The sequence below is a fragment of the Rhamphochromis longiceps genome, linkage group LG16, assembly GCF_057381845.1.
Source record: "Rhamphochromis longiceps isolate RC_006_pf linkage group LG16, R_longiceps_female_GT1.1, whole genome shotgun sequence".
NCBI lineage: Eukaryota > Metazoa > Chordata > Actinopteri > Cichliformes > Cichlidae > Rhamphochromis > Rhamphochromis longiceps.
The window spans coordinates 19905569-19919098 of NC_140572.1; the positions used below are offsets into that span (position 1 = coordinate 19905569).

Here is a 13530-nt window from a genome sequence, read left to right on the forward strand (position 1 = left end):
GGGGATGAGTTCCTGCCCCAAGTGGAGGAGTTCAAGTATCTCGGGGTCTTGTTCGCGAGTGATGGGAGAAGGGAGCCGGAGATCGACAGACGGATTGGGGCTGCAGCTGCAGTAATGCGGATGCTCCACCGGTCCGTCGTGGTGAAGAGGGAGCTGAGTGTAAAAGCGAAGCTCTCAATTTACCGGCCGATCTACACTGAAAAAAAGGGACTGGCCATCTCTTGGATTTATGTAAGCATCTTGCATGTATTTAACGCAATTGCCTCATGTTTTAAAGATAAATGTAACTATATAGTGTAAAAACTACATGATATGCAGAAAGGGTGTATTAAATTGTTCATATCATGTTCAGGTGAAGTAAGTCAATAAGATAGCAACGTTAAATCTCGTGAAACCACGCGTGATTTCATCTCGCGGGCTTTGGATCGTGGTTTAAAAAATGCATCCATCTCAGTCAAGTCGAGCAGCCAACTCTACGTTTTTTGGTATGTCTTGATTTTTTGAATTAATGTTTACCATATTTCAGCCAAATGTAGTTAAACGTCTAGAGTGCCGCCATGTAACATGCTAAAAAAGAGCCGTTAGCTTATTTGCTGTTTTATCTGTTGTCAAAGAATTGGCGCTTTTTCATTTGAATTTGTCTTTGGCACAAGAGCCGTAATATCACATTAAACCTAATTACGAGGCACTCATAACATAATTTGGTTTTCTGTGTGAATAGATTTGCCAACTGACTCTTCAGTTACATTGTGTATTTACTGCACCGTGGTGTTAGTGAGATTTTGGACATTGAACAGCTTTAGCTAATATCATTAGCGGCATTATGCTAGCTTACATCCCTACCCCTCCTGCCCTCACCTGCTGTCCTTTTGTTTTTGTTTTTTTTTGCTGCACATTGAGAGACCACATCTATTCTGCATTTCACCAGGAGTCAGCTGATGGATTGTGGGTTCAAGGTGTTATGGTAAGAAAGTATATTCTATTTTCGCTTAAGGTTTCTGTAACTTAATTATAATAGGTTTTTTATAATTATTAGGTGCATGCATACTCAAATAGACCACCCTATTAATACAACTGAGAAATCCAAAATCTGCCATAGGTTTAACTTATACCTGTATGTATTGTCAGAAAGGTGATAACTGGACTCACATTAATGCACACTTGAACTAAAATGAGGTTGTAACTTGTGGGTTCTTGGGTTGCAAATCAGAAACAAACATCTTTGGATTTTTTTAATCCCATAAGATCTGGAAACACAGTTTTTATTCAACAAAACATTACTGATTAACCAAGCACAGTGCCTGCTGTTATTTCAAAATTTCAAAATGTTATTTCAGATAAAATGCAGCATTCCAGTGCATCCCAACCATGCCTTTACAGTCAAGGTTTCTGACGGAGCTGAGTTTCTCTCTGACAGTCTGCTGAAAGTGTTTGCAAAGTGATCGGGGGAACAGGGCACAAAGCTAAAGGATGTAGCTGCCATGATGACAGTAAGAACTTTAAAATTCTTTAACTACAAAGTGTATATGTATTGCATTAGGTCAGTAAAAGATTTTTATGCTGCATCCATTGAAACAGTCAACTATTACCCGTGAGTACTGATTCCACCGAAAGGATGCCATAATTTTCATTCTGCATTTACTGGCCCACTGAGAAAAATTTATCTTTTTAAAAAAATAAATGTTCTGGAAACTATATATCCATAAAGTTGATGTCAAACAGAAACTTTTGATATTTCTTTGTAGATGCTGGTGTTGCATGTTGACTGGTTTAAGTTTTTGTCTGGGATCATTTTCTTCTGTGCTACTGAAAAGTTCACAAATCTCTGTTTTCTTTGTTATAATACTTTAGGATGACGTTAATGCTCAAAGGGAGTCTCATCAAAGTGCTCCGCATCTGTGTGAAAGACAATTGCAACATCTTCTCCACGCAGGAGTTCATGGTGAGTGTTTTATGAGTAGATTGTGGCTTTGCAACATTTAAAAATGCATTTAGTTATCCACTTGATCCTCATTGGACCAGTTAGGACCAGTAGTCCTCTTTAATAATTTGAAGTTCACATGAGGCCTGGTAGTGAACTCGGCCGCCCCCCCTTGAGGCCCCATCCCCCTATATTAGGGGTCACATCAGTGTGAAAAAACTTTAAATTTGTCATTCTAGTGAACAAAGGAAAATCCCACCAGTATTTACATTAGCTTTTGTTTGAAAAAAAAAAAGACCAACAGCTAACCAAATTGTGGGGCTGAAAGTCTAAATTCTAACATCTTCTGAGTGACAAAACCTGGATTTCTGATGGGCCGGTGTCTTTCTAACAAAAACTAATGTAAAGCATTTGAAATTATTATGTTTTTCACTCTGTCTTAGAAACTCTGTTAGACCATGAATGGCAGCATGGCAGGCAACTCTTTGGCTATAGCTATTTACTATGTTGCTTGCATTGGTTTAAATTACTCTAACATTAGAACTGGTAGATTCAAAAGAGATGAGTTTAAAAAGGAATCTTAAAGAAATGTTTTGTGTTTAACCAGGACTTGACTGAGGCCACTGCACAGATTGAGAAAACCACAATGAACATCTGTCTCCAGAGGATGCACCAGGCAATGACTTTTCTGATGTTGGCATCATCATCGAGGGTATAGTAGTTCTTCAAGATCTGGATAACGTGACCTTTGCAGTAGCCATGCTGTTTGGACCTTTTTTATTCCTTCAATATGAGTTACCCATCACAACTCTGCTACACTTTTGAGGTGATTCAAAGGGTGGTAATGGAGTTTGATGCAACTCAGCTCTCAAGAAAAGCTCACAACTGAGACAAAACTGCTCCTGCAAGGAAAGCTCACTGTTATGCATGCAAGCTGATCAGCTCTAGGTGAGAGGACATTTAAATCTCACACTTGTTCTGCTGCATTTTTGAAGCTCAATTCCAGAAACGGATCGCAGGGTTCATTTTTATAAACTCTGCAACTGCCATGAGGACGAGCCGTTTTTGTTGTTGTTGTTTGTTTTTCCTTTTGCTCTGTACAAGTTCTCTGTTTGTCTGTTTGGCAGCATTTTTAAATTTCTCTTTGTATTTTTTCTTTCTTTTACTAGTGAAGAGATGTAGCATGAACAGTTATACAGTCTAAATATCCCATATGGGTCGTGTGAAATGGTATTTTCAGTTTCATTCATTTGAAGTAAAGAACGTTGAATATTTCTAAGTGTGCTGTTTTGAACCAAGATGTCACAGTATGATCAGTGCTGTAATTTTTGACAGTCACTGTATCAATGTTATTTTTGCATCTCTTGAATAAAGGTTTTGACCTGCAGGTGCTAATTTCTTTAGTTATTGGGGTAAAATGGGTAGTGTTAATAGGAAGGTGTTTGCCAATTCAGTAACCTAATTTAATGTTAATGGAAACTAACATTACCTCAAATTGTTTAGTTATAATTGTTGTTTAACTGAATCTTGACGTCAGAGGCCTTAAATAGAATGTTTTGATTTGTTCTTTCCCAACATTTTTCAAAAGAAACAGTCTAATTTCTTTGCTGTGATTGATTCCAGAGAACACGGAAGAACTGACATTATTTAACTGTTGATTTATATAGATTCAGTGGAGGAGTAATGTCAGTTTAATTCTTTACCTACTGTCAATGCAGTGAAATTAGACATTTTGTTTTGAAAGGTTACTGGTGGATGCCAGCAACCATCTTGGAAGAGAACAATACAATCTGTTATAAGGCCTCCATTTGAAAATTGTGTATTTGATGCTAGAATATAATAGCAAAATGTAATTTGAAGATAACATGTAGCATTTAAGTGACCAAGTAGTATTGGGTAAAAGTTATTGAATGGTGTTGGGATAAAGTGAGAAAATTGTGAAGGATTAAAATATTTCAAGAGCTCAAATTACTTCATCAAAACATGTTTAAGTCACATTTTATCAACACAAATTGCACAGGTTTATTGAACATGAATAAATTGTGTTAATTTAACTCAATTGTTTAAGTTGCTGCCAAAGCAAAACATCTGTGTGCAACAAATGTCCACCATTGAATTAAGTAAATCCAACAACATATTTTTTTCAGTGTACATCCCTACCCTCACCTATGGCCACGAGCTGTGGGTAGTGACCGAAAGAACGAGATCGCGGATACAAGCGGCAGAAATGAGCTTCCTCCTGTTAGGGAAAATATTCTAAAACACTTCTTCAGTAAAGACTCAGAGAAGAGAAACACACAGAGTTCTTGCTAGCAAGGGCAGCTCCCTACTGAGAGACTCGCACTAAGAAACTGCCCCGGTCTTTATTTATACTTCAGTGTGTGTGTGTGTGTGTGTGTTACTGCTGATCAAAGGGTCATGAGAGCACAAAAGGTACATCCTTGGTCAGGAAAGGGGGTAGTCTCCCCCACCCTAGATAACATGGTGAGGAAGTCCAGCAGTTCATCTATATGTAAAGAAGCACTTAAACTAAAACAAATGTAACTATGTTAATCCTGCCATAAAACAATAAAACAAGGTATGAGCTCTCATGCTCCCAGACGTGGGGGTGCATTCCTGGGATGCACCCCAAGCCTGCAGCCTGTTAGAGATCACACACAATTAATTATATGCCTCTAAGTATACATGGTTGAATATTTTCTAATACAAATAACTACATGCAGTATTCTACCATATGCAAACTTATATCACTAAAAGATTATACTGACTACTAAATACAATTTTCCATTGACACCTCCGAAGGGTGGCTGGCCTCTCCCTTAGAGATAGGGTGAGAAGTTCGGCCATCCGGGAGGGGCTCAGAGTAGAGCAGCTGCTGCTCCACATCGAAAGGAGCCAGCTGAGGTGGTTCGGGCATCTGACAAGGATGCCCCCTGGGCGCCTCCTGGGTGAGGTGTTCCAGGCATGTCCCACCGGGAGGAGGCCCCGGGGCAGACCCAGGACACGCTGGAGAGATTATATCTCTCGGCTGGCCTGGGAACGCCTTGGTATTCCCCCGGATAAGCTGGAGGAGGTGGCTGGGGAGAGGGAGGTCTGGGCCTCTTTGCTTAGGCTGCTGCCCCCGCGACCCGGCCCCGGACAAAGCGGATGAAAATGGATGGATGGATGGATGGATGGATGGATGAATTTTAAACCAGATATGTTTCCTGACACAGTCTCAAAGGGCATTTCTGAAGCAACCTTATGTTAACTACTATACTATAGGAACCACAATACATCAGATACATAGAAACATTAAAAATAAATAATATAGTGATGTCTCAAACATGAGATGCAGGACTTTAAAAACCCGGTTTTTAAAAAAGGAGTAGTTTATGTGCCAGTTTCAGGTACACCACTGTTACACACTAAGCAAATCTGCTTGTCTTCATAGATAGACTTCTTAATATTAAATATAAACTTTACTCATGAACCAAAACTAAAAGTCATGCACTTATTATTTACTAATGTTTCTGGTAGTGAGCAATAATTACACTGCCTGTTACTAATGTAGCCATATCTGGGTGCAAAAATGAAAAATAAATGGGATCAACTATTCTGGACTAAGATCAACTTGATTCAATAGCCTGTACTGGCAAGTAATGTAATGCCAAATATATAAAGTTGTATTTTATTAAAAACAGGTTTTGTATTCCTCATACACACACACACACCCACATGGTGGTTTGAGGCTGCCTATTACACTAACATGTTGCACAGAGACAGACACTGTGTCAGCCGTTGGTTCATTGGAGGACAGATGAAAATCACGCCACAGTCAGCCACAGACCTCACCACATTCATTACAATTACAGACAAAAATGCCTGGGCTAAAACAGATAAGAACTCCAAATATTTAAAAAATTTGATTAGGATCACATACAGTACCATTCAGAGATATTTCAATAGCAGAGAACGGCCACAGGGGAGGCATTTGGCTCAATTAGGCGGAATAATCACACAGCGTAAAGGGACGAGGAACATAATAGCAATGTTTTGGTTTTTTGGCTGAATTTTAAAACAGAAAGCACTGTCCCACCTGCTCAAATCCATTCTTCTGAAATTCTTCAAACCCAAATATGTCCAAGATCCCAATCTCCCAAGCAGGATCACTGGAACAAAGAAATGAATGTTACTTATTAAATAGCCACTTTTATTTTTCCTGAGTCAACATGAGAAAAGTGTTGCTTATGTCACTAATGAGACATTTGATTCTATTGTGTGTGCGCGTGTGTGTGCAATAAAATCTGAAAGGGGTGTGCCACGAATGTGTGGTTGACAAATTTATTACATTCTGTGGCTGGTGTGTAAACAAGGCAGCTCACAAACACATTCCAGAAGATCTAGCGCAGGTTATCAGAGTGTGATAAGGCTTCACAACATCAACAACACCAAGGATCCTATGTCCTTCACCTGGGTGTGTGTGAACATAAGTTGTTTTTTGTGTGTATCTGAGGCCTCCATTAAAAAAAAAAAGCCTTGGATGTGTCCTCCATCTCTAACCTGTTGTTCAATACACAGATTTTAGTCCACAAGTTTATTTAAATGTTTATCTCTTCTCTAAACTAAAGGATTACTTTACAGTATTAGTGTTAGTCACTCCAGTTTACACAAATGAGTGATTGCTTTTGGAAATCTGTCATTTCAAAGGTTTTTATTGTGGTGTGTCGCGGAAACACATCTAGACACAGACACCACACACCACTATACCTGATGGTGTCATCTTGTCCCTGAAGGTAGTCGTTGATATTGTTGACCAGATAACTGAAGAGGCGCCCGTAGATGGCTTTGGCAAGCTGGTCCCTGTACTGCTCTGACATCTCTACTGTGTGGCGCCGAGTGATCACATCACCTGCACAAAGGCACAAAATACAGTTTCCGGTATTCGACAGATGGGGTTTTTACACTTTTCTTTCTTTAAAAGGTTAAATCTCCTTAGGGCTATGAATACTACTAGTGGTGCAACGGATCACGGTTGATTCGTAATCCAAACCGATCCCACTCACGGTTCGGCACGCACGTGATCCGAAGATTCGAAAAAAAAAGGAAAAAAAGTATGCGTATGGTGGCGTGGTGGGTCTGTCAAGAGATAGTTATGGCCAGTGCTAGCGGTCCAAGTGGAGGAGCAGAGGAGCTTGCGGTATTTAAGCAGCCCTTTGCTGCCCAATCCGACCAGGCTAAAACTATTACAAAAGCTGTTGGGGTGTTTAGCTGCAGACGGGAGGCCGTATCCCGCTGTGCAAAACAAGGGGTTTAAACTATGATGCTTGAGCCACGCTATGATATCTTGTTGCGCGTCCAGTTTAGTGGCAAGATCGTTCCAAGCACGTATGAGCAGGAAAAGATTTAAGTTATGGCTGAACTGTCCCAGGCATCTTCTGTTGCCCTAACTACTACAAATGGGTGGAGCTCCAGGGCAACGGAAAGCTATGTGACCGTGACCGCTCATTATATCGCAGCAGAGTGCGATATAATGAGCGGTGTATTATTGTAGGGTCTACCTTACAATATAAAGCGCCTTGAGGCGACTGTTGTCGTGATTTGGCGCTTTACAAATAAAATTGAATTGAATTGAGTGGTAGATACAAAGCCCTTTACTGCCCTATATTGTACCATAATTTTTTTAAAATCTTTTTTCTTTTTTTACTGATCCGAAAATTGATCCGATCCCTGACTTAAAACCATGATCCGATCCGAACCGTGAGATTTTTGATCACCACTAAATACTACTTATCTCTCTATGCTCTCTCTCTTGAGGGCTCCAAAGACAGTCCCAGGATAGAACAGATTTTTGACATATTAACAGAAAACCCTTCAAATTTGACGCCTACATAAGGGATATTCTGTAAGGGGTATTTCCCAAGCATGGTCTGGGTCCATTTATCCCTTTGGGGGAAGGACCATTGTAAAGCCATAGTAAAATTATTCTGGGTGATTATTTGATTGTGCGCTGAAGCATCATGATGAATATGGTCTCTTCAAGGATGACAATGCCCCTTATCCATATGGTACCACGGCTCACTGAAAGGTTGGATGAAAATAATGCAAATGGTGAACACGAAAAGGCTGATAAAGCAATACCTTTGAAATACTGAACATCAGAGGTGAGGGCGGTGCTTAAGTCACTGGAGGATACCTGCAATAATCCAGCAACTGTTGCAAGGAAGAAAAAGAGAGAGGGAGCAAGGAAGAGGCAGAGTAAATGACAGTGACAGGTTAAAAAAAGCATCAAAATAACGCCATTAAATGTTAACCGAGCATCAGAAAGATAGGGACGATAACATCCCAGAGCCCACTGCTCTGATGATGATATCACACTAACAGCATAACAGCCTGAACTCTGCTAAAGCTCATTCCCGTTTAACTGATCGATGAAGCTGGCAGCAATTAGTCATCATTGGATTTCTGAGCAGAACCCATCAACAAGCAGCAAAAACAGGTGACAGCAACCCTTCGCTGACATCACTAGTCGTAACAATACATCTCCAAGGTAACAATGTCTCCTTCCCGATCAGGTGCTGATGTGATTTGTTTACATCAAACATGTGCTAGCTGCATAATGAGCGAATTAGACTGAGAGACAGGAAAATAAGGCTGTCCCTGATGACGGAAAAGTCTGTACATGTACATGTTGTTTTCAGTGTGGATACCAAACAGGTAACTGCCTGGCCTTCAGCTATTGCTGGCAAGCTGCCAAGAAGACTACTCTAAGGGAGGATGAGGGAGGCGCTCTGACAGCAAGGTAAATAGAATGAGTTAGTGAGATCCACCCCTCCTCCATTGCCTAGTTCCACTTCCTCTAAGGGTGGAAATGTGGCCCTGGTGGTGGCATAAGCACTGACCTCTCTCCAGCAGCTGCAGGTCGGAAGGGAAGGCTGTGTCAGCATCTGTCAGTGCTGTGAAACGCAGGTCCCCGATATGGAGCACAGCAGAGAGCAGCGTAAATACTGAGTCAACCTCCTAGCAGCGAAAGAGAGAGAGAGACAGGAGAAAGTTGAGAGAATATGATATTAACTATAATCTTTAACTACTAATTAAAAATGGAACTATATGAAACGGTTATCAAATCCAACCTTTTTCATAGGGACATGAGTCTTTATTCGATGTCAACTTCATGATCCTAGTGATCCTTCTAACAAGCCCATGGAGCCAAAGCCTTATTAAGTTCAGTCCTCTTTGCCCCAGACCTCCAATTAATCTCACTTCTATAATTCAGTGGCCAGGTTCGCTCATTATCTTGATCCCTGGCGGTGAAGACAGTGTGGAATAAACATGCTAGTTTTTTATTTTATTTTAATGTATGCATAAATCAACAGCTTAAAAACGCTGCCCTTAAATTAAGCGCACATCCTGTTATATCTGTGCTGTGTGTCCTCTAGCTTCAGCCCCACTTCAAACAGTTTCATGCAGCACACCACACTCATTTTAAAACACAAACAATCTCTTTTCAGATCAGCATATCATCACCAGTTAAAAAGTAATCTCTATCCTTAATGAAGCGCCTGAAAATGTGTATCACATGACCATTTATACATGTAGGCAGTTGGCGTATGATCAAATATAGAATTTGACTGGATAGCGATCTGGCAGCATAGAAAAAAAGGGTAGCAATGTCTGTCATTTTCCCTGAAGTAAGCGTTTATAATCAAGGTTGACGGCTGTGTGACAAATGAGCGAACAACACAAACTGTCAATGCACGATTGTTTCCAAAAGTTTCAACGTCTACCTGTCCAGCCTGAGGGCAATACCAACGTATTTTAGATTTAAAGCATCCACCTCTTGCTACAGTTATGAGTCACTCTCTGAATCACTCTCTGACTTTGAAAAATGCTGCTGATTGTCTGGACTGACTGGAGCAGCATGGAGATTTTGGAAATGATGCAGACACCTACATTCACTTCCAGTGTTCAGTCATTTCAGCATGCAAATCAAAGTAGAATACATTGCGTTAATTCACATGCACATGATGATAAACGGCAAGTAAAAGATGGTTATTTTACTGATGTATGATTATGGTTATGGTTAGGGTTACTGCTGGTCTCACAGCATATGGTTGTCTAACAAATATCGCTCACTTTGTGCTACACGTATGCTGATATGACAATGTATGTTGATGTGACAGAACACCGTATTGAATCACGTCACAAAACGTAAGCCAAGAAGCACTTTAATTCTGTCTGTCTCACGTGAGCGCTCCTTTAAAACTGCTCAGCTGCTACTCATGTGTTCACACGATCGTCCTCCAAAGAAATATCTGGTTTTACTTTCTCTTCTTCTTCATTAGAGTCTTATATAAGCAAGCAACGTGTGACTCCTGTTTATGCCAACAGATACTGAGTGTGCATGTATAGTCATGTATAGATATGTGTTTACAGGCATGTTAGTACACAGAGAGGTTGTTCCTGAAGCACTTGCCTTAATGGAAACCACTTTCATTTTAAAATGTTTTTATTTTAATTTAATTTAAACATATTAGAACATGTGTGGTTGTGGTTTGAAATGGAATCCTGGAGTTTTGAAATAATTTTGCTTTTTTTAATGTTTATTTTCTTTTAGCAGCAATGATAGAGCTGAGAGTATGGGTAATATTTGGGAGATATAAAAAGACTGGCCTATACGCTGTTTTCATTATCGTTGTCTCTTTTTTGCTAACACGCAAAATGCAAATAAACAGCACAAATATCAGGAAATTCAACAGTTATGATTCACAGGTCCTCCTAACTCGATTCACCCGCTTCTCTTCTCACCCTCTCTTCCTCTGTGCCCTTGAGTAGAGGACGCTTAATGGAATACCCCATTAAACCATGCACTGAATCTCTGAGAGGGGGATGTCTGAGTTTGAGGATGTGTGCTTGTGTACATGCGAATATGTCTGCGAGTGTACTCTTTCCAGGCAGGATATTGGAGCTGATATCTCTGAGATAAACAAGCATTAGTCTCTGTCTGACACTCTATACATGGAGAGACCCTTCCGCTTAGGGAGCAGAAGAAAGAGCAGGGGAGAGAAAAGGCGCTGCGGGGAGCGTTAATGACAGTTGACCTTTGGTTCTGGACTAGGAGCCATCCCCTGATGAGAGCTTAGACAGAGACCAATGGGGGGTCTATCACTTCCCCCCTACTACCCCACCCCTTCTTCTGTCCCTTGGTCCTTCGCTTATCCAGAGGACAGTAATGCCCTCTGATAATACCACTATCTATTGCTCTATCCCTCTGTCCCTTATGCCTTGTCTGTGACTGCTACTGGATTAAAAGGTGAGATGATGGTCACTCAGTGCTGATAGATGCTGACTGGAATCTAAGTATAGAACCTGATAATGGAGTGGGAGCACAGCTGGTGGTGGACAGGACGGACTGTACCAGTGATCACTGCACGCACACTGTAAGCATAAATCAATGTCTCCTCGACTATTCAATTCTATTCAATCCAGCTTTATTTATATAGCGCCAAAACACAACAACAGTCATCTCAAGGTGCTTGATACTGAGAGGCAGAGACCCCACAATAGAAAACCCCAATGACCCTCTATTAACAGGCAGTTTGCAAAGGTGGAAAGGAAAAACTTGATTTTTATAAGAAGAAACCTCTGTCAGATACAGGCTCAGGGAGGGGCAGCCATCTGCTATGACAGAATGGGATATGCTTTCTGTAGACAGATGCTTCATGAAAATTTTCAAGAAATTTAACTGTGAATACACAAATTCTTGGTGCCCTCTTTATCCCTCAATTCATTATTTCATGCAATCAAGAGAAGCTACCTGTATCTTTGTCATTATTTAACAGGAATAACAGGATATCTGTTTGAAATATTTCACCTTACAGATGAACCAAAGCCAGATGGTTAATTCTACTCGCAAAGTATGATAAACCGGAAGGTTCAGCCTACAGTTTTAGGTCCGCCTAAAGCCCTTGGAGTTCCATCGCCTGGTTTCAGGCAGCTGCAATCTCAGAAAAGAAAATCTGATGTAATATCTCATCAGTGACCTGTGTGACTTGTGACTTCAAGGCCTGTGACACGACAACGTTTATTTCTCCCTGCTGTCAGTAACCTTTGGCTCAACACCGTGCTGTGCAGCTGTGCAAATCAATACCTGCTTGTTGAAGCTGAGGGCTCGCAGGGCTTGTTTGACTGCCGCAAGATGTTCTCTACTCTGGGTAGAGGCTGTAGCTACTGGAGGGTTCTCCCCTGGAAGTCTTCCGCTAATATACCTGCAGTACGGATGGAAAAACACAACCTATAGTGAAGGATACTCATAAAATAAAGCTATTTTTTAATAAGTGACACATATTATCTTTATGGACAGGACACCATATATGCGTGTATTATATCAAGGCTTGTGTGAACTGCAGCTTGTGAGATCTAAATTTTCAGCAGCAACATAACCGACAGTCATTTTTAAAACGTATTAAATCATTTAGTAATATAGAACATATAAAGCCCATGACAGCCGCATACCTATGAGCCAAGACGTTGTTGAGGTAAAGTGCACTCTTCTCCTCAGCTGAAAGGCCCTCAGCCATCAAATAGAAGATTTTGAAGCTGTGTTGTTGAGCAGGCAGGTGGACTAGACGGGACTTCTCCAGCATATAGGTGTATACATGGGCTTAAACATTAAAATGTGATCATAATTCAGTAACAGGGGAGTCCAAATCACGTTTTAACAATGGCAGTTGTGAAAAATGTAAATCTGTGGCCACTACTGAAAGACCAGTCGACAGGTATCAAATAAACTGGAGTAAAAGAAAAAAAAAAGGTGATTCACATAAAAAGAAACAGACATATAGGATTTTGCTGCCCTCTGCTGGTGTGCAACTGATCTTGAAGAAAGTGGATTTAATAGTAGAGTATCTTAATCACAAATACAGTGGCTGAGAATGTGAAATTTACTCTGTTATTCTGACAATAATTTTAATATTCAAGAATAAAATGTGTGGAACAAAAATGGTAAATATTTTATTTTGTGTGAATCGAATCAGAACAGAGACATTCTGATTGAAGTTTTTTGTTTTGATCCGTGCAACAGAGTCACATCCAGCGCTATGGTTGCGTGAAATGCAGGTTACCTCTGAGTGGTGTCCTCCTCTTATCACAGTATTGGATCGTCAGCAGCTTGATAAAGCGGCTTGAGTTGCTGTTCCTCTGGGTCTTAGCGTGGCCAAAGGCTTCCAGTACACAGTTGACCTGCATTTCCCATCAATCATATGACATTATGGTCTCTCAGAATTCCTTTATTATCTATATATTTCTATTACTTAAAGCATCTCTCATACATGCCTTGCAAAAATGGAGCCCTGCTTCGACTTTCTACCACTAGATGTCAGTGTACATCCATTATTTGAGCACTCAAAACAGCATGCTACCAGAATTATAAGAGCAAGCTGACCCAGATATTAACTGCATAACGATGACTTCATCCAAACCCAGGCTACATGTTGTTACACATAGTTACATGACTGACAAACTAACTGGAAGACGGAGTGAGTGCAGCGCAGGTGCCTCACGTTTTAAACGCTTTCAACAAATCTGAACCACAGCAACTGGAAACACAACAAGAATCTGAATCCTTCACG

The 13530-nt window shown here is 40.6% G+C and overlaps 1 protein-coding gene and 1 long non-coding RNA gene across 9 annotated transcripts in view; one reads left to right on the top strand and one right to left on the bottom strand.

Moving 5' to 3' along the window:
• myo16 (myosin XVI) overlaps positions 1-13530 on the bottom strand; it is a 121994-nt gene that overhangs the window by 44416 nt on the left and 64048 nt on the right. For all 8 annotated transcript variants that reach the window (XR_014908045.1, XM_085385685.1, XM_085385686.1 and 5 more), the window contains exons 15-21: positions 13024-13141; positions 12416-12563; positions 12051-12168; positions 8803-8920; positions 8042-8113; positions 6671-6812; positions 6000-6072 (exon numbers count right to left, since the gene is read on the bottom strand). Coding sequence is in view for 7 of the 8 variants with exons in the window: in XM_085385685.1 (XP_085241811.1) it covers positions 6000-6072; positions 6671-6812; positions 8042-8113; positions 8803-8920; positions 12051-12168; positions 12416-12563; positions 13024-13141 (789 nt within the window). In the remaining variant the exon portion in view is untranslated. The remainder of the gene's footprint in view (positions 1-5999; positions 6073-6670; positions 6813-8041; positions 8114-8802; positions 8921-12050; positions 12169-12415; positions 12564-13023; positions 13142-13530) is intronic.
• On the top strand, positions 702-2732 carry LOC146650990 (uncharacterized). The gene is made up of 4 exons (XR_014908046.1): positions 702-964; positions 1338-1490; positions 1852-1942; positions 2529-2732. It is a non-coding gene; the product is annotated as an uncharacterized LOC146650990 (long non-coding RNA).